Source organism: Canis lupus, chromosome 4, assembly GCF_003254725.2.
Source record: "Canis lupus dingo isolate Sandy chromosome 4, ASM325472v2, whole genome shotgun sequence".
NCBI lineage: Eukaryota > Metazoa > Chordata > Mammalia > Carnivora > Canidae > Canis > Canis lupus.
The window spans coordinates 19,206,777-19,228,853 of NC_064246.1; the positions used below are offsets into that span (position 1 = coordinate 19,206,777).

General features: G+C 36.4%; 1 protein-coding gene across 7 annotated transcripts in view; it reads right to left on the bottom strand.

Moving 5' to 3' along the window:
- The window catches only part of CTNNA3 (catenin alpha 3), a 1,671,697-nt gene that overhangs the window by 1,482,680 nt on the left and 166,940 nt on the right, over positions 1-22,077 (bottom strand). For all 7 annotated transcript variants that reach the window (XM_035715351.2, XM_035715352.2, XM_035715353.2 and 4 more), the window contains exon 5: positions 2,263-2,382. In XM_035715351.2, the coding sequence (XP_035571244.1) occupies positions 2,263-2,382 (120 nt within the window). The remainder of the gene's footprint in view (positions 1-2,262; positions 2,383-22,077) is intronic.

The following is a 22,077-nucleotide window of genomic DNA, read 5'->3' on the forward strand; positions in this document are numbered from 1 at the left end:
GATTTGTCCCTTTGAGCTTAAAACACTGCCTTGTGTCAATAAGTTTCACTAGAACCATGGTTACTAGACATAACACTCAGAAGATTGTGAAGATAAAGTTTTACGCATTTTCTTAGCTGTTTAAAAATATTCTTTCAAAAATCCTTTTATGTTTTTGTGTATATTGAACAATTTGCATGAGAGAAAGAGAGATGGAGAGAGAACCGGCCCTGTTTTGCCTCTCACAAGGTACCCACTTTCAAAAGTCTCGTTAAGCCCTTGGCCTAGAATCCCTAAAGTTGCCTTCACACTGCATGCCTAGACCTCACTTTCCTATCTCCTGAGCTTGGCTCCCTACAGGGATGCTAGGAATGAAACCGGGCAAATGTCCAGGTCCAGAGTCAGACTGATTTAGATTTGAAACCCATCTTTATGTCTTATTAGCTCAGTAACCTTAGACAAGTTATTAACTCTCGTAACAGTTTTCTCACCTTAAAAACAGTGCTCATTAAACCATCCACATTAAATTGTTATCAACATTTGATAATCTGATCCATAAATGTATTAATCACAATGTGTGGTAATAATTGCCATTTAATAAATAGTATATATCATTTATATATACACAAATGTACCTACATTTATATCCCATGCGCCCATCTTTTCTTCACATACACGTGCAATTTACTTATCTGTCCTCCATGCCATTCAGGCAGAGTCCTGCCCTTCTGCCCTTCAAGCATTCGCATTTTTCCAAATTCACAATTAGCTAATGTAAGAATCTAATCAATGAAAATATGCTAATAAGAAAGAAAGAGAAGAAGACAGTGACTACAGCCTGCCAACTCAAATATTCCTCAGTGGTAAAATATGGCTCTTGGAAACAAAACTGTACTAAAAATTGCATAGGCCAGAGCAGTGACTTATAGTGTGAATTTTAAGTAGCACCACTTGGAAGATTTCTGTAGTAACTCTCTGGAGCTGTGGCCACTTCTGTTACATGTGCTAATAACAGAAGCCATCACTAATTTTAAAATAATAAAAATTAAATGGATACTGTGTCCTTTTTCATATAAACCTTTTTCATATAAAGTACATGCAGAGATACTCCATCTACCCCAGAACATTCTACAAAACAAACATAACTCATAGGAAAATAAGGCAATGGGAAGGCTAAAATGCTCATGTAATATCGGTGATAAAGCAAAACCTAGAACAAAATTCTCTTTTCAAGTCAATATTTCTAGATCATATGACAGTAATTTTATAAGGTGTAGCTAAAAAAAGAAGCCTAGCTTTGAAAACTGTCCAAAAGATTCAAAATCTGTGAATTAGGCAATGGCAAGAGAGTCACACCTATTGCCACGCTAACAGGAAAGACTTAAATAATGGACTCAGTGCCTGGCCATGCGAGTCAGCCACTTAGTCATTTTTCTAGACGCTATCCATCATTGAACACATTCCCGAATTTCATGCAACCTAATTTAAACGTCTATCTGGCTGTTCTGATCGGAATAAACATTCAATCAAGGTAAAAGCTTGACAACCCTGACACCTAGTGGCTGTGAAGAAAATGGTGATGATCAGCTTGGGAAAATTAGCTAGCTAGTTACTGTGGCAGTCTCTCACAAACACATAAAATTTAATGATTACTAATATTTTTTAAAAATACTATTTCAGAAAGCAACACTATAAAAGTATATTTTTCTCTTTATTTATTTATTTGGAGGTCTATACAAGGAAGCTAAAAGACCTGCATTTGTAAAGCATATTTTCCTTCAACCTTACACATCTAGCAAAATTCCACTAACCTTCAGAAATCAAACAAGAAAACTAAAGATTGATTAATTTTGGCATATTCATGATTATTCCCCTTAATTTTTATGTACATCTACATCCTTTTCCTGACCATCAAGTGGTTTTTCTTCTCAAGTATCCCCTTGTCAAATGTAAAAGCCATCTGGCCAGGTCATCACAGAGGTTTCCTTTATGACATTGAGGCAGCCTTAGTCAAAGCATAGTTATATCTTCACAAACTAGCAGGAGTTTTCTTTAAAGTAAGTATAAGGACACATGTGGAAACCCCCAAAATGCACATCTAAAAACAAGGACCACAAAGAATGCTTCAGGAAGCCATATGAATGCAGCAGGTCAGCACAGCACGGCACAACCTATTTCTGCCCTAAATATTAGAAGATAAGTCTCCCCAGATCCACTTAAACCCAACAGGCAGGAATGGCAGGAAGCATAAAGTGTTCATCTCCACCAAGGAGAGTCTCCTACCTGCTGACGTTTGAAGGCTAAATAATCCAGATTTTCCAGCTCCTTTCCAAGCTTCTGATAGGTTTTCTGGAGATCAGATTTATTGGAAACATTTTTAAGAGATTCAAATGTTCTTTGAAACTGAAATTGAAAACAAAGGAAAATAATTAAATAGCAGTTCATTTTTCTCAAATGCCTAACTACCCAAAACAGAGAAATAGTCCACACTGAGCCTCAGTTTCTCTCACTCATAATAGAGATAAAAAATGCTAATTGCCTTTCAATGAAATAAGAAAGATTGATTATAAAGAATTAGAAACTGTATTATAAGTAAAACCAACATTATTATATGAATGGGAAGCATGTTTAGTCTTCATTCCAATAAAAGAACATACTGCATTTTTTTAAAAATCTGTGTTTTAGATTACAGTGCTACTTTTAAGGGAAAAAACTGTGATGAATGTACAACTTCAAATCACAAGGAAGTATTAGAGCGCTCACATTCTAATCATGGAAACAAATACATGTAAAGGTAGTCACTTGCCTCGGTAGAAATATCTATGCAAAATAAGCACCCTACAAACTTCAGCCAGGAAGATCTCTCAGATATTATATTTTGAGAAGGAAAGAAAACTAACATTTTGGTGATCGAAGCATATGCAGCACGTTCAGCAAACATTTATTCATTTCTGCTCTATAACAGATGAGTTATAAAATCAGCTCTGCTGAATCAGAATGCTTCTGCTCATTTTTAAGTCAGATACTAGATAAACACAAAGGAGACAAATTGCAGTAGATCACAGAATATTCTGCTGCTAATAATTAATTAAGCAAAGGGAGCTCACACGAAATTCAATTCTTGGTTTATTTTAGTAAATTAGAACATACTTTGGAAGATTAGTGATTGAAAATGTCAAGTAATGTCACTAGCAATGACATTTGCATTTGCTCTTTCTTCATGTCATTTATTTCCCATATTCTCACTGCGTGCCTTTAGACAGATTTCTACAGATAGAAACGTCACCATCTTAAATACAGCAGAATTCCACTGTGACTATGATGCTTTGAGACAGGCTAATAAGATTTTATAGAATATTATTAAGTTTCCAGGGAAATGATTTGACCCTTACCATCCAAACTCTATGGAATAAGTTATATTATAATGGCATTCTATTGAATTAAATCCTCAATTTCATGAAAGTATCATGTTTATCTCAATCCAAAATGACAGAGGAAAAAGAAATGGGAAATAACAGTGCTAAGCTTACACAGCTACAGTAAATTAAATTCAACAAATAATCTTTTAGAACCTACTATGCACAAGGTACTATGAATATAAAACATATTTCCTACCCTAAAGGAACTTACAAGCTACAAGGAACTAGACGTGAAACTCAGAAATGGGAAAGACGCTGACATTTATTGAGTGCCTGCTCAGTGCCAGGTACTTTGTGCTTTTTTTTTTTTAAGATTTTATTTATTTATTCATAGAGACACAGAGACAGAGAGAGACATAGGCAGAGGGAGAAGCAGGCTCCATGCAGGGAGCCTGATGTGGGACTGAGATCCCAGGACCCTCGGATCAGGCCCTGAGCCGAAGGCAGACAGGCAGGTGCTGAACCACTGAGCCACCCAGGCATCCCTGCTTCGTGCTTTCCAAATTAATCCTATTTCTCTCCCCATTCTACAGTGAGTAAACTAGCACTCAGAGAGTGTAAACTGGGTTTTTATTACAATGTTTATGCTCTTTCTACTATACCACTTACTCTAACAAAAGGCAAGGTAGTAAAGAGGGGGAAAAAAAAGAGAGAGAGAGAGATAAAAGCAACGTGCTAAAATAGAAAAAAACTCATTATACCAATCTAGGGACTCAGGCTACACAGAAGACATGAAGCAATCTAAATTGGGCTTCAAATGAAGGACAAGTTCTCAGAGCCTTAACTGGGAACAGGTTCTGCCCATCAGTTTAAACATAGCCAAAGTCTGCTCATTTTCCCCCTTTTACAGCACAGTAAACAAATTTATCTTGATATAATTATAATGACTTTTATATTAATTATCTATCATGTTGTGTGATCATTCTGTGCCTTGCCCATTTCTTGGTCCCTTTTCACTACATTCAAATGGAAACACCAAATCTAATATTCTAAACAATTTAAGTAATTTTATCTACAATTAATATAAACTATTTCACCAATCTGTTAAATTCTAAACACTTTATTTTCCCTGAAAAACATTAGCTCTACTTCTTAAATATATTTTCTTCACATTTATTTCTAAGAAGCTTCAAATAGGAACTTTAAGGTAAACACATTCATTAGTCTTCAAAATAAAAACCATGAAAACCAAGCAATATGCCCAGGGTCAAAGAAGAAAGGAAGAAAACCCAGCAAGAATACATCATCACAAAATATTTCTATGAAAGATCAGCTTGTGTAGAGACTTTTAAGTTTGATCTTTCATTATCAAGACTCACACTCTTCATTTATTGATACCAAATAGCTCAAAGTACTCAAACTATGATGATTCGTTTATTTAAGTAGATTTTTTTCCCATACAACAAATAATTGTCAAGGAGAGGTCATACAGTATCTGTAGTATACTTTAGGTTAGATCCCTACTAAACACACTCCATTTCTCTATGTGTGTGCGTGTGTGTGTGTGTGTGTTGTGTGTGTGTATTTAAACATGCTAAAGAGTAAAAGCAATAATTTTACCTTGCAGATAAACAATGCTGATGTACAAATGATAAAACTAAGATGATGATTAAAGTGAGTTTTAGAGATTTTACTTTTAAGAAATTAGATGTTGACTTCATTTGAGGATTTTTCATTCCAATAGGCCACTGTACTTGATCACTGAAATAGACCTCTTGAGATTTTCTCATTAGTTCAGTGCATTGCAATTTCATTATGTTGACTATATCTCAAAATAAATGATCTCTCAGTTGAAGATATGTTGGGAAAGGAAGCAGAATTAATTGAAGAGATTTTAACTTTCTTAGATTTTACTTGTTCAAACTTTTGAGTGGAAATTTAAAATGAGCAAAGAAGCCCCAATAATTTATTGAACATTAAATTTATCCTGTGTTAATTTTTTCTCTTGTCAGAATATTCAAATATAAAAAAAAAGCCAAGTGAATAAACCTGACCATCAAACAAGCCTAGAAATATTCTAAAACTGCCAAAACTGAATATCAATATGGTCTCTGGATTAAGAAACAAATGCACATTCTGTCCTATCTACCTTATCAAATATCACAGGGCAGACAAGACAAAAATGAGAAGATGCAAACATTATCTCTAAGCTCAAATTTTGCTATTAAAATAAGCACTGTAAATACCTCCAGTGTGTTTTCTCATCAAATTCTTTTCTGTTCAGATTTTAGTTCAGGATGGCAATGTAAGAAAGTCTTGAATTCACATCCTCCCACAGACACACTCAAATGACAGCTATATATGGAACAATCTCCTCTGGAAAAAAACTAAAAACTAGCAGAGCAACCACTTCACATCAAGCAAATGAGAGGCAAACCACATCAAAGCAGGTAGGAAAGGCTGAGATACAATCTCACCATAAACCCCATATCCCCAGCGTGGCAACCCACATTTGGGAGGAAACTTGAAATCCACAGCTATTGCCCGAGTGTTTTTTGTTTTTTGTTTTTTTTATTTTATTTTATTTTATTTTATTTTATTTTATTTTATTTATTTTATTTTATTTTATTTATTTATTTTATTTTATTTTATTTTATTTTATTTTATTTTATTTTATTTTATTTTATTTTATTTTATTTTTTATTCCCCGAGTGTTAAAGGGCTTGTACACCATGCCAGGCATGCCAAAATTTAAGACCAACACCTGAGAAAAACCTAAAACAAGTGGCTTTGAAGACCAATGGGGATCATGCCCACAAGATCCACAGGGCTGCGGCACACTGAGAAATGGCTCTTAAAGAGCTGTATGCAGCAGCTCCCGGGTGGCTCAGTCAGTTAAGCACCCGACTCTTAATTTCAGCTCAGATCATAATTTCAGGGTCATGAGACTGAGCCCCACAGTGAGTGGGCTGTGAGATCAGTGGGGAGTCTGCTTGAGATTTTCTCTCTCCCTCTCTCTTTGCTCCTCCCTCCCTCAAAATAAATAAATCTTTAAAAGAAAAAAACTCTCCTCAGCAGGGAGTTCAAACCAGGCCTGATCCCAGGACCCCAAGATCATGACCTGATCTGAAGTTAGATGCTCAACTGACTGCGCCACCCAGGTATAACTTTTCCTTTTTTTTTTTTTTAATTTGATTTATTTTTTTGAGGAAGAGAGGAGAATCAGCCCTTTGAAAAGCATCCCAACTGTATGTGAAGACTCATTTGCCAATATTATTTTATTTATATTTTAATTCAGTATAGTTTTAACAATGTTACACTAATTTCAGGTAGACAGTATAGAGATTCAACAATTCTATACATTACTCAGTGCTCATCAAGATAAATGTACTCTTGGAGTGCCTGGGTGGCAGAGTCAGTTGAGCATCCAAGTTGGTGTGGTTCAGGTCTTGATCTCACAGTCATGTGACCAAGCCCTGCCACTGGTTCCACACTCAGTGCAGAGTCTGCTTGAAATTCTCTCTCCCTCTCCCTCCACCCTCCCCACCACATACTCTCTCTCTCTCAAAATATAAATAAACCCTTAAAAAAAAGTATACTCTTAACCTCCATCATCTATTTCACCCATCTCTGGTAATCACCCACCTCCATCTGGTAATCATCAGTTTGCTCTCTATAGTTAAGAGCCTGTTTCTTGGTTTGTCTCTTTTTTCCTTTGTTTGGGTTTTTTTTAACTCATTTCCATTCCAGTTAACAGAATGTAATATTAATTTCAGGTGTACAATATAGTGATTCAACAGTTCCATATAAAAACCGGTGCTTATCACAAGTGCACTCCTTAATCCCCATCACCTGTTTCAACCACCTGCCCACCCATCTCCCTCCATCAGTTTGTTTTCTATAGTTAAGAGTCTGTTTCTTGGATTATCTCTCTTTTTTTCTTTCTCTCCACTCATTTGTTTTGTTTCTTAAATTCCACATATGAGTGAAATCATATGGTATTTGTCTTTCTCTGATTTATTTCACTTAGTATAATACTCTCTAGCTCCAGTCACGTCATTACAAAAGGCAAGATTTCATATTTTATGGCTGAGTAATATTCCATTGTATGTATATGCCACCTCTTCTTTATCCACCCATCAGCTGATGAACACTTGGGCTATTTCAACAGTTTAATTATTGTAGATAATGCTGTTATAAACATCAGGGTGCATGTTATTCCTTTAAATTAGTACATTTGTATCCTTTGGGTAAATAGCTAGTAATGCGATTGCTGGATCATAGGGTAGTTCTATTTTAAACCTTTTAAGGAAACTCCACACTTTTTTCCACAGTGGCTGCACCAGTTTGCTTTCCCACCAACAGTACAGGAGAGCTCTCCTTTCCCGACTGCCTCAGCAACACCTGTTGATTCTTGTGTTGTTGATATTAGCTATCCCAAGAGGTGGGAGGTGTTACCCCATTGTGGTTTTGATTTGTATTTCCTTGATGATGAGTGATTTTGAGTATCTTTTCATGATGTCTGTTGGCCATCTGGCTGTCTTCTTTGAAAAAATGTCTCTTCATATCTTCTGCTCATTTTTTAATTGGATTATGTGGGTTTGGGGTGTTGAGTTTTATAAGTTTTTTATATATTTTGAATACAAATCCTTTATCAGATATGTCATTTGTAAATAACTTCTCCTATTCCATGGCTGCCTTTTAGTTTTGTTGATTATTTCTTTCATTGTGCAGAAGCTTTTCATTTTAATGAAGTCCCAAGAGTTTATTTTTGCTTTATTTCCATTGGCTCAGAAGTTGCTCTGGCCAATGCCAAAAAAGTTACTGCCTGGTTCTCTCCTAGGATGTTTATGTTTTCAGCTCTCACATTTAGGTCTTTAACCCATTTTGAATTACCTTTGTGTATGATATAAGAGTATCATCCAGTTACATTCTTTTACATGTTGCTATCTAGTTTTTCCAACACCATTTTCATCCACTGGATATTCTTTCCTGCTTTGTCAAATACTAATTAACCATATAGTTCTGGGTTTCTGGGTTTTCTATTTCTGTTCCACTGATCTACATGTCTATTTTTATGCCAGTACCATACTATTTTGATTTGTACGGCTCTGTAATATAACTTAAAATCCAGAATTGTGATGCTTTAAGCTTTGTATTTCTTTATCAAGGTTGCTTTAGCTATTTGAGGTCTTTTGTAGTTCAATCCAAATTTTAGGATTGTTTATTCTACCTCTGTGAAAAATGCTGTTGGTATTTTGATAGGGACTGCATTAAATGTGTAGATTGCTTTGGATAGTATAGACTTTTTTTAAGAATTTATTTATTCATGAGTGACACAGAGAGAGAGAGAGAGAGAGAGAGAGAGAGAGAGGCAGAGACATAGGCAGAGGGAGAAGCAGGCTCCATGCAGGGAGCCTGACAGGGACTCGATCCCGGGTCTCCAGGATCAAGCCCTGGACCGAAGGCAACGCTAAACCGCTGAGCCACCTGGACTGCCCTAGTATAGACATTTTAACAATATTTGTTCTCTCAAACCATGAGCATAGAATTTCTTTCCATTTCTTTGTGTCATCTTCAAGTCCTTTCACCAGTGTTTTATAGTTTTCAGAGTACAGATCTTTTACCTCTTTGGTTAGCTTTTTTTCTAGGTATCCTGTTTTAGTGCAGGTGTAAATGGAATGATTCTTAAATTTCTGTCTCTCCTGCTTCACTATTGGTGTATAGAAATGCCACAGATTTGTGTATGTTAATTTTGTATCCTTGACTTTACTGAATTCATTTATCCATTCTAGCAGTTTTTTGGTGGAATCTTTTGGGTTTTCTATATATATAATCTGCAAGTGGTGAAAGTTTTACTTCTTCCTTGCTTGGATTGTTGTATTTTTTTTTTCATCTTGGTGGAAAAAACCATCCTAGCCTCGGTATGGCTAGGACTTCCAGTACTATGTTGAACAAAACTGGTAAAAGTGGACATTTCTGTCTTGTTCCTGACTGTAGAGGAAAAGCACTCAGTTTTTCCCCATTTAGGATGCTATTAGCTGTGGGTTTTTCACATACGGCCTTTATTACTATCCCTACTTTCTTGAGGCTTTTTTGTTTTTATCAAAAATGGATGGTGTACTTTGTCAAATACTTTTTAAAATATTTTATTTATTTATTATGAGAGACACAGAGAGAGACAGAGGCAGAGACATAGGCAGAGGGTGAAGCAGGGTCCATGCAGGGAGCCAGATGTGGGACTCAATCCCAGGTCTCCAGGATTACACCCTGAGCCAGAAGGCAGACGCTTAACCACTGAGCCACCCAGGTGTCCTGTCAAATACATCTACTGAAATAATCACCCGGTTTTTATCCTTTATTTTACTAATGTGATGTATCAGACTGATTGATTTGCAAATATTGAACCAACATTGCAACCCAGGTATAAATCCCACTTGATCATGGTGAATGATTTTTTTTAATGTATTGTTGGATTCAGTTTGCTTGTTTTTTGTTGAGAATTTATGCATATGTGTTCATCAGAAATATTGGCCTATATATAGTTCTCTTTCTTTTGTGGTGTCTTTAATCTGGTTTTGGTATCAGGGTAACGCTGGCCTCACAGAATGAATTTGGGGGGTTTCCTGCCTTCTCTATTTGTTCAAATGTTTGAGAATAGGTATTAACTCTTCCTCCAATGTTTTTAGAGTTCACTTGCGAGGCCATCTGGTCCTGTAATTTTGTTTGCTAGGAGTTTTCTGATCACTAATTTCTTTGCTAATAATTGGACCGTTCAAGTTTTCTATTTTGAAAGTTTATATGTTTCTAGGAATTTATCCATTTCTTCTAAGTTGTCCAATTTTTTGGAATATAGTTTTTCATAATATTATCTTAATAATTGTATTTTCATGCTGTTACTTGTTGTTTCTTCTCTATCATTTGTGATTTATTTGGGTCCTTTCTCCTTTTTTGTTTATGTCTGGCTAAAGGTTTATCAATTTTATTGATTTTTTTTTTCAAAATACATTTCCCTGTTAGGACCACTTTTGATGCTTCCATAAGGTTTTGGGCTGTTGTGTTTTCATCTTCATTTGTGTCTGTGTATTTTATTATTTCCTCTTTCATTTCCTTTTTGATCCATTCACTATATAGTGGCATGTTATTTAGCCTCCATGTATTTGTGGCCTTCCCCGATTTTTTCTTCTGGTTGATTTCTAGTTTCATAGTATTGTGGTCATAAAAGATGCATGGTATGACTTCAATCTTTTTGTATTAGTTGAGGGCTGTTTTATGACCTAATATGTGATCTATTCCGGAGAATGTCCCATAGGTACTTGAAAAAATGTGTATTCTCCTGTTTTAGGATGGAATGTTCTGAACGTATCCTGTTAAGTCCATCTGGTCCAGTGTGTCATTCAAAGCCATTGTTTCCTTGTTGATTTTTTTGTTTAGATGATCTGTTCAACGATGCAAGTGGATGGTTAACATCCCTTACTATTATTGTATTATTATCAATTAGTTCCTTTAGTATTATTGTTAACTGCTTTGTGTATTTGGGTGCTCCCATGCTCAGTGCATAAATATTTACAATTTTTGGACTCCCCTTTATTATTATATCATGCCCTTCTTTGTCTGATATAAGTATTGCTACTCCAGCTTTTTTTTTATATTTATTTGCATGATAAATATTTCTCCATCCTCTCAATTTCAATCTGTACATTTACAAAGTAACTATTGATTTTTATGTATTTATTGCCATTTTATTACTTGTTTTATTGTTGTTTCCAAAGATTTTCTCTGCCCCTTTCTTGTATTTCATTCATTTTTTGCTGATTTTCTTTAATGATATATTTGGATTTCTTTCTCTTTATCTTTGCCTGTTTAGTAGTAGTTTTTGATATATCATTACCATTAGGTTTGTATATAACCTCTTCTTCAAATAGCAATCTATATTAAGTTGATGATCATTCAAGTTTCAATTATTTTCTCTTCTTCAATGTTTTAGGTATATATTATTATATTTTATATCCTTTTTTAATGTGAGTTCCTTGACTGATATTTACATAAATATTCATTTTTACTGCTTTTGTGTTTCCAACATAATTTATACTATCACTTTTTTGTCTCTCCTTTCCACTCAGAGTCCTCTTTCATATTTCTTGCAGAGCTGTTTTAGTGGTCATGAACTACTTTAGTTTTTCTTTGTCTGGGAAACTCTTTATTGCTCCTTCTGTTGCTGAATAGATTATTCTTGGCTACAGATTTTTCCCATTCAGAACTTTGAATATATCATGCCACTCCCTTCTGGCTTGCCAAGTATCAATTTAGAAATCTGCAGCTAGCTCTTTGGGTATTCCCTTGTAAGATAAGGAATTCTTTTATCTTGCTACTTTAAGATTTTTTCTTTATCATTTTATTTTGCAAATTTACATACAATATGTCTTGGTGGTGGCCTGCTTTTGTTGATTTCTTTTTTTTTTAATTTTTATTTATTTATGATAGTCACACACAGAGAGAGAGAGAGAGAGGCAGAGACCTAGGCAGAGGGAGAAGCAGGCTCCATGCACCAGGAGCCCGATGTGGGATTCGATCCCGGGTCTCCAGGATCGCGCCCTGGGCCAAAGGCAGGCGCCAAACCACTGCGCCACCCAGGGATCCCCTTTTGTTGATTTCGATGGGAGTTCTCTGTGTCTCCTGGATCTGCATATCTGTTTCCTTCTGCAGATTAGGGAAGTTTTCAGCTATTATCTCTTCAAAGAGATTTTCTGCCGCCTTTTCTCTCATCTTCTAGGATTCCTATAATACAAATATTACTTCATTGGATGGAGTCACTGAGTTCCCTAAACCTATTCTGTTGCATAATTCTTCTTTCATTAGCTTCATTGCTTTCTATTACTTTGTCATCTAGATCATTAATTGATTCCTCTGTTTCTTCTAGCCCACAGTTCATTCTATCAAGGGTGTTTCTAATCACATTTATTGTATTCTTCATTTCTAAATCTTTTTTAATTCTTTTCTATGTGTAAGGATCTCACTGATATCTTCTATGCTTTTCTCAATCCCAGTGAGTATCCTTATGATTGTTCCTTTAAGTTCTCCACCATGCAAATACTGAAAGTTTGATTTCTTACTTGCTGATTTGGAGGTCTTTTATTTCCTTTTGTTGTCTGATCACTGTGGCTAGGACTTACGGTACTATGTTAAATAACAATGGTGACGGGCACTGAGGAGGGCACTTGATGGGATGAGCACTGGGTGTTATGCTATATGTTGGCAAATTGAACTCCAAAAAATATATAAATAATAAATAATAAATAAAAAATAAAATAAAAACAATGGTGAGAATGGACATCCTTGTCTTATTCCTGACCATAAAGGAAAAACTCTTAGCTTTTCCCCATTGAGGATGATATTAGCTGTAGATGCTACATATGTGGCTTTTGTGATGCTGAGGTATATTTCCTCTGTCCCTACTTTGCTGAGGATTGTTGTTTTCTTAATCAAAAATGAATGCTGAATTTCCCAAATGCTTTTTTTGCATTTAATGACAGGCTCATAAGATTCTTATCCTTCCTTTTATTAATGAGGTGTATCACATTGATTTGTGGATATTGAACCACTCATGCAGCCCAGGAATAAATCCCTCTTGATCATGGTGAATAATTCTTTTAATATACTGTTGGATTCGATTTGCTAATATCTTGTTGAGAATTTTTACATCTGTGTTTATCAAGGATATTGGCCTGTAATTCTTTTTAAAGGAGCCTTTGGTTTTGGAATCAAGGAAATGCTGGCCTTGTAGAATAAGTTTGGAAGTTTTCCCTCTATTTCTATTTTCTGGAACAGTTTCAGAAGAATAGGTATTAAACTCTTCTTTATATGTCTGGTAGAATTCCTCTGGGAAACCATCTGGTCCTGGACTTCTGTTTGTTGGGAGATTTTTTTAAGGATTTTATTTATTTACCTGAGAAACAGATATCAAGAGAACATGATGGGGAAAGGGGTAGAAGAAGAAGCAGTCTCCCCACTGAGTAGAGAACTAGAGCAGGGCTTAATCCCAAGACCCTGGAATTATAACCTGAGCTGAAGGCAGATGCTTAACTGACTCAGGCACCCCTCCTGGGAGTGATTACTGTTTTAATTTCTTTGCCAGTTTGGGTCTGTTCGGATTTTCTATTTCTTCCTGTTTCAGTTTTGGTAGTTTGTAGGTGTCTAGGAATTTGTCCATTTCTTCCAGATTCCCTAGTTTGCTGTTATATAGTTTTTCATAATATTCTCTTATAATTTTTTGTATTTCTGTGATGTTGGTTGTGATCTCTCCCATTTCATTTATGATTCTATTTACTTGGGTCCTTTTTCTTCTTTTTGATAAATCTGGCTAGGTGTTTATCAATTTTATTAATTCTTTCGAAGAACTAGCTCCTAGCATTGTTGATCTGTTCTACTGTTCTTGTTTTGCCTTTTTTTTTTTTTTTTACTTCTGTAGCATTTATTTCTGCTCCAATCTTAATTATTTTCTTCTTCTGCTATCTTTAGGCATCATTTGCTGTTCCTTTTTTAACTCCATTATGAAGGTTAAGTTCTATATTTGAGATTTTTCTTGCTTCATGAGGTAGACCTCTACTGAAATATACTTCCCACTTAGGACTGCATTTGCTGCACCCCAAAGGTTTGGAACTCTCATGTTTTCAGTTCCATTTGCTTCCATGTATTTTTATTTCATCTTTAATTTCCTGGTTTACCCATTCATTCTTTAGTAGGATGTCCTGTGACCTCCATGTATTTGTGGTCTTTCCAAATGTTTACTTGTGGTTGACATCAAGTTTTATACCATTGTGGTCTGAAAATATGCATGGTATGATCTCAACCTTTGGTACTTGTTGAGGGCTGATTTGTGACCCAGTATGTGATCTATTCTGGAGAATGTTCCATGTGCACTTGAAAAGAATGTGTATTCTGCTGCTTAAGGATGAAATGCTCTGAATATATCTGTTAAGTCCATCTGGTACAGTGTGTCATTCAAATCCACTGTTTCCTGGTAATTTTCTGCTTTGATGATCTGTCCCTTACTTTAAGTGGGGTGTTAAAGTCCCCTACTCTTATTGTATTATTATCAATGAGTTTCATTATATTTGTTTTTTTTAATTTTTATTTATTTATGATAGTCACAGATCGAGAGAGAGAGAGAGGCAGAGACATAGGCAGAGGGAGAAGCAGGCTCCATGCACCGGGAGCCCAGTGTGGTATTCAATCCGGGGTCTCCAGGATCACGCCCTGGGCCAAAGGCAGGCGCCAAACCGCTGCACCACCCAGGGATCCCAGTTTCATTATATTTGTGATAAACATAATGAAATTATGTTTATATAATTGGGTGTTCCCAAATTGAGGGCATAGTCAAAATTGTTAGATCTTCCTGATGGACAGACCCCTAAATTATGATATAATATGATAATTCTTCATCTCTTGATACAGTCTTTGTCTTAAAATCTTGTTTGTCTGACATATGTATGGCTACTTTGGCTTTCTTCTGATGTCCATTAGCATGATACATGGTTCTCCATCCCCTGACTTTCAATCTGCAGGTGTCTTTAGATCTAAAATGAGTCTCTTATAGGCAGCATATAGATGGATCTTGTTCTTTTTTTTTATCCATTCTGATATCCTATGTCTTTTGATTGAAGCATTTAGTCCATTTACATTTAGAGTGATTATTGAAAGATATGAATTTACTGCCATTGTGTTATCTCTAAAGTTGGTTTTCTGGTTCCTTTCTCTGTTCCTTTCTAGTTTTTGTTGCTTTTGGTCTTTTCCCCGACTCAGAGTATTCCCCTTAATATACTATAGGGCTAGTTTAGTGATTGCTAATTTCTTTAGTTTTTGTCTGGAAAACTCTTTACCTCTGCTTCTATTCTGAATGATAGTCTTGCTGGATAAAGTATTCTAGGCTGCATAATTTAACCTAATTTAACATAATTTAATTTCAGCACACTGAATATATCCTGCCACTTTTTCTGGCCTGTTAAGTTTCTGTGGACAGATCTGCTGTGAACCTAATCTGTCTTCCCTTGTAAATTAAGGATTATTTTTCCTTTGCTGCTTTCAGGATTCTTGTCTGTATTTTGTGAATTTGACTATGATATGCCTTGGCAATGGTCAGCTTTTATTGATTTTAATGGGAATTCTCTGTACTTCTTGGATTTTGATGTCTGTGTCCTTCCCAAGAGTCGGGATATGTTTAGCTATATTTGTTCAAATAAACCTTCTGCCCCTTTTTATGTCTCTTTATCTTCTGAGATTTATATGATATGAATGTTTTTATGTTTTAATACGTCGTGAGTTCCCTATGTCTATCTTTGTGATCCATCACTTTTGTTTCCCTCTTCTTTCAGCCTCATTGTTTTCCATAATGTTATCTCCTATACCAATGATTCATTCCTGTTTTATCCATCCTCATTGTTACAGCACCCATTTGGGTTTGCATCTTGGTTATAACATTTTTAATTTTGGCCTGACTAGAGTTTGGCTCTTTTTTTCTCTACAGTAAGGGATTCTTCTATGCTTGTTTCAAGCCCAGGTAATATCTTTATAATCATTATTTTAAACTCTAGTTCAGATATCTTACTTTTATCTGTATTGATTAGATCACTAGCTTGTCCCTTTCTTCCTGATCTTTCTTTTGGGGCGAATTCTTCCATCTTGTCTTTTTTGATGTTAAAAAACAAAGTAGTATAAAATAAAAAATTTATAAATCAATCAATAAATAAAGGAAGCTAGATTGTAGGTGTGTTTTGGTCTTCTTGTTAAAAGAGACTTGGTAGAAAACAGGAAAAGAAAAAATTTAAAATTAGGGCACCTGGGTGGCTTAGTCAGTTGAAGCATCTGCCTTTGGCTTAAGTCATCATCTCAGAGTCCTGGGATTGATGCCCCCTTGGGCTCAGCAAGGATTCTGCTTCTCCCTCTTCCTCTGTCCCTCCCCCTGCTTGTGCTAGTCTCTCTTTCTCAAATAAATATATAAAATCTTTTTAAAAAAATAAAAATTTTACAAAATTGCTCTTTCTGTATCCAAACAAACAACAAACTCATAGGAAACTAGATCCCGTTTCCCTTAGAGCTGAAACTTAGAGTAACACTCCTATGATCAGAACACTTGATATGTATGAGGTTTTGTGCTGGTCTTCTGGGAGGAGGGGCCTGCTATTCTGATTCTCAGATGAACATGCCCTAGGGGAGTTGAATCTACAGGGCACAGGGGGGCAGCACTTTGTGTAATGACTCCATTCTCCACTTGGTGGCACTATTTAGTCACTGAGGTTGACCAGTGCTATTGGGCAAGGGGGTGAAAATGGCTTTACCAGTCCTCTCATCTCAGGACTGGTAAGTTCGCACCAGCCACTCTTCAGGAAGCCCTCATACACACACAATCACCACCGTCCCCTGTGTCCCTGGCTTCTGCCCCACCTTCACCTTGTCTATGTCCAAGCTGTCCACCTGCCAAGCACAGCTGTGTTTCAAAACCCCCACACTTCAGAAGCCCCAGAGTGCAGACCATGCAGGTCCTCTTGGGGAGGATCTCACCACTCTGAGGCCAGTGCCAGCTTGTCCCAGGAAACAATCATTGGACCATGCAATCACTGGACACACAGCCAGCATCAAAGTTTGCTGCCCTCAGCAGTGTCTTCCTTCCTATACTGGTGAACAGGGCATCTCAATGGTGCCCATAGCATCCTTTGCCCACAAGAGGCCATATCACCTCTACAAATGCACTCCAAGCAGGATAATCACTTCTCCCCAAGCCACCTAGGGGTATGTTCAGACCATGCTACCCACTACCAGGGCTCTGCTTTGCTTCCCCCATTGGAGTACCACCAGGTGTGACCCTAGCTATGGTGCTGACCTCTGAAACTTCAGATTCTTTGCTCTGCTGTTTATAGAAAACTGGTGGTATTAAAACTCTCTCCTTTTTTCCAGTCAATGTTTTTGGGGAACAATTTTCTTGTGCCATACCCTGTGTGCATTTTCACTTTATTTTTTCATTTTTTCTTTCTCTCTCATTCTGTCTTACTAATTTCTCCTCAATCAGGGTTTCCTCTCCTGCAAAGCTAGAATGGTTCTTTTCTCCCACAAATCAATTCTACAATTCCTACTTTCCATGCACAGTTTTTTCTGTTTGTAGACATGCAGCTTTGTTCCATGTCTACAAAGACTTCTAATTTAATACTTTTCTGGACGTGTTTGAGGGTAGAGGCAAGCCTAGGGTCACCCTATTCCTCTGCCATCTTAACTCTCCTGATCAGATAAAAGGTACTTTAAAACAAAGACCATAAATGATGAAAAAGAAGGACACTACCTAACAATAAAGAGATCAACTAAATAAGATGATATAACATTTGTAAATATTTAAGCACTCAACACAGGAGTACCCCAATATATAAAGCAAATATTGATAGACCTAAAAAGAGTTATACAAACAGCAATAATAATAGTAGGGGACTTCAATATCCCATTTACATCAGTGGGTAGATCATCAAGACAGAAAATCAATAAGGAAATATCAACCTTAACACATTATACCAGATGGACTTAACAGATAAATTCAGCACATTCCATCCATCCAAAAGCAACAGAATACACATTCGTCAAAAGTGCACATGTAACATTCTCCACATTAAAACATGTTAGGTCAAAAACAAGCCTTAACAAATTTTAAAAGCTTTAAATTATACTAAACATCTTTTCTGAACACAATGTATAAAACTAGAAATTACTTACAAGAAGAAAACCAGAAAACTCACAAGTATGTGGAGATTAAATGATATGCTACTGAAGAATGAATCAATGAAAAAAATAAAAAGATAAAAAATAGTTTGAGAAAAATGAAAATGTAAATACAACATGACAAAAGTTATGGCATCTAGCAAAAACAGTTCTAAGAGGGAAGTTCATAAGCAATAAATGTCACCTCAAGGAACAATAAATATCTCAGGTAAACAACCTAACTTTAATGTAACACTCTGTGTCAACTATACTCAAATTCAAATAAAATAAAACAAAACAAAAACCCATGAACTTTTAAAAAGCTTTTTGAACTTTATACTTCAATATACTAAAATAAAAAAACAAAGACTTGCTGGAGTGGGGGACACCAGTGTGGCTCAGTGGTTGAGCGTCTGCCTTCCCCTCAGGTTGTGATCCTGGGGCCTTGAGTTCGAGTCCCACATCAGGCTCTCCAGAGGGAACCTGCTTCTCCCACTGCTTATGTCTCTGCCTCTCTCTCTCATGAATAAATAAATAAATAAATAAATAAATAAATAAATAAATAAATAAATTTTTTAAAGTTACTGGAGGGAAGGGAAATAACAAAGATCTGAACAGAAATAAATACAATAGAGACCAAAAGGAAAATAGAAAAGATCAATGAAACTAAGAACTGGTTCCCTGAAAAGATAAAAAAAACTAACACACCTTTAGCTAGACTCATGACAGGGTGATACTACAGAAATACAAAAAATGATAAGAGATTACTATGAACAATTATATGCCAACATATTGGACAACCTAGGAGAAGTCAACAAATTCTTAGAAACCTACAATCTTCCAATACCAAGTCATGAAGAAATAGAAAATCATAACAGACCAGACACTAGGAAGGAGATTGAATAAGCAATCAAAACCTCCTAACAAACAAAAGCCCAGGACCAGATAGCTTTACTAGTGAATTGTAGCAAACATTCATAGAAGATTGAATGACAATTCTCAAATTTTTCCAAAAAATAGTGGATGCAACACTTAGAGACTTACTTTAAGAAGGCAGAATTATCCTGATACCAAAACCAGACAAAAATGTCACAAGAAAAAAAAATTATAGGCCAATATTCCTGATGAACATGGATACAAAAATACTCAACAAAATATAAGTAAATTGAATTCAACAATGCATTAAAGGGATCATATACCATGATCAAATGGAATTTATTCCTGAAATGTAAGGATGGTTCAATATACATAAATCAACCAACATAATACAGCATATTAACAAATTGGAATAATAAAAATCATATGATGATCTTTTTCTGCATCTGAAAAAACCTCTGATAAATTTAACTCTCACTCATGATAAAAACAAAGTGGGTATAGATGAAACATAGTTCAATATAATAAAGATCATATATGACAAGCACATAGCTCACATAATAATCAGTGATGAAAAACTGAAAGTTTTTCCTCTAAGATAGGAAACAAGGCGAAGATGTCTACTCCCACTTTTATTCAACATAGTACTGGAAGTCCTAGCCAGAGCCATTAGCCAAGAAAAGGAAATAAAAGGCATCCAGATTGGAACAAAAGAAGTAAAACTGTCACTATTTGCAGGTGACCAAGTATTATATATATAGGAAGCCCTAGAGGCACATGGGTGGCTCATTTGGTTAAGTGTCTGCCTTCAGCTCAGGTCATGATCTCAGGATCCTGGGATCAAGCCCTTCATCAGGCTCTCAGTTTGGTCTCTCCCTGATCCTCCCTCTTTCTCGCTCTCACTGTCTCTCAAATAATTTTAAAAATAAAATAAAATAACCCTAAAAACTCCACCAGAAAGCTGTAAAAACTAGTAAATGAATTGAGCAAAGTTGCAGGATACAAGTCAATATATAAAAATCTGTTGTGTTTTTATACACTAATAATGAACTATCAGGGAAAGAAATTAAGAAAATTACATTTACAATGGCATCAAAAAGAATAAAATATCTAGGAATAAGTTTAACCAAAGAGGTAAAAGACCTATACACTGACATCTGTAAAACACTGATGAAAAACCTGAGGACAACACAAATAAATGGAAAGATATTCTGAGTTCATGATTTGGAAAAATTATTATTGTCAAAATATCCATACTAACCAAAGCACTCTACAGGTTCTATGCAATCCCTATCAAAATTCCAATGGTATTTTTTTCAGAAATTGAAAAAATAATCCTAAAATCTGTATGAATACCAAAAAGACCCCAAATAGCCAAAGTAATCTTGAAAAAGAACAAAACTCAAAGTATTGTGCTCTCCAATTTCAAACAACAAAGCTATAGTAATCAAAAAATTATAATAATAGCATAAAAACTGACAAATAGATCAAAGGAACAAAACAGCCCAGAAACAAATCCGCACATATATGGTTAATCAATTTATAACAAAGAAGCCTAGAATATGCAATGGGGAAAGGACAATGTCTTTAATAAATGGGTGTCTAGAAAAACTCGACAGCCACATGCAAGAGTGAAACCGGACAACTATCTTATACCATACACAAAAGCTAACTAAAAATAGATTAAAGACTTGAATGTAAAACCTGAAACCATATAACTCTTAGAAGAAAAAACATAAGCAGAAATCCCCTTCGTGTCAGTCTTGGTGATAATTTTTTTTATTTGATACCAAAATAAAGGCATCAAAAGCAAAAATAAGGGGCACCTAGGTGTCTGCATACCACTGAGTGTCTCTCTTTGGCCCAGCTCATGATCCTGGGGTCCTGGGATCGAATCCTGCATTGGTCTCCTAGCAGGGAGTCTGCTTCTCCCTCTGCCGATGTCTCTGCCTCTCTCTATATCTCTCATGAATAAATAAATATTTTTTAAAAAAAGCAAAAATAAACAAGTGGAACTAAAGCAAACTGGAAAGTTTCTGTGCAGCAAAGGAAACAATCAACAAAATGAAAATACAACATACTGAATAGGATAAAATAGTTGCAAATCATATATCTGAAAAGTGGTTAATATCCAAAATATATAAAGAACACAAAAACTCAATAGCAAAAAGACAAACAATCTGATGAAAAATGGGCAGAAGATCTAAAGATACATTTTTCCAAAGAAGACATACAGATGACACACAGGCACATGAAAAGGTGCTCAAGGGCAGCCCCAGTGGCGCAGCGGTTTAGCGATCAAGTCCCACATCGGGCTCCCTGCATGGAGCCTGCTTCTCCCTCTGCTGTGTCTCTGTCTCTGTCCCTCTCTCTCCCTCTCCATGTGTGTCCCTCATTAATAAATAAATAAAATCTAAAAAAAAAGAAAAGAAAAGAAAAGGTGCTCAACATCACTGAGCATCAAAAAATGCAAATCAGAGCACAAGGAGATATCACCTCACACCTATTAGAATGACTATTACTAAAAGGCAAGAAATAACAAGTGTAGGGAGGATATGAAGAAAAGGGAATCCGACAGAAATTGAAGATGGCGGAAGAGTAGGGTCCCCAAGTCACCCGTCCCCACCAACTCACCTAGATAACTTTCAAATCATCCTGAAAACCTACGAATTCTGTCTGAGATTTAAAGAGAGAATAGCTGGAATGCTACAGTGAGAAGAGTTTGTGCTTCTATCAAGGTAGGAAGATGGGGGGGGCAGGGGGGATAAAAAGGCATCCAAAGGGGAGGGGCCCCGCGAGAAGCCGGGCTAAGGCCGCATGGCCAGTGCCCCCAGGACAGGAAAGCCCCATCCAGGAGAAGCAGGAGCTTCACCAATCTTCCCGGAGGGAAAGGCACTCGCAGGGAGTTGGAGCAGGGTCCGGGGGGGAGGGGGGGCCACTAACAGAGCACCTGCGTCCCGAAGAGAGTGCACGACACCCTGCGGCCGAGCTCCCTAAAGGGCTGCAGCGCGCCCGTCGGGGCCCGGGAGCAGCTTGGGGGCGGCTCCGGCGGCTTCGCGTGGAGGGGGCTGCGCGGCCTAGAGCACGATTAGGCAGCGCAATTCCAGCGGCGCAGGCCCTGGAGCCC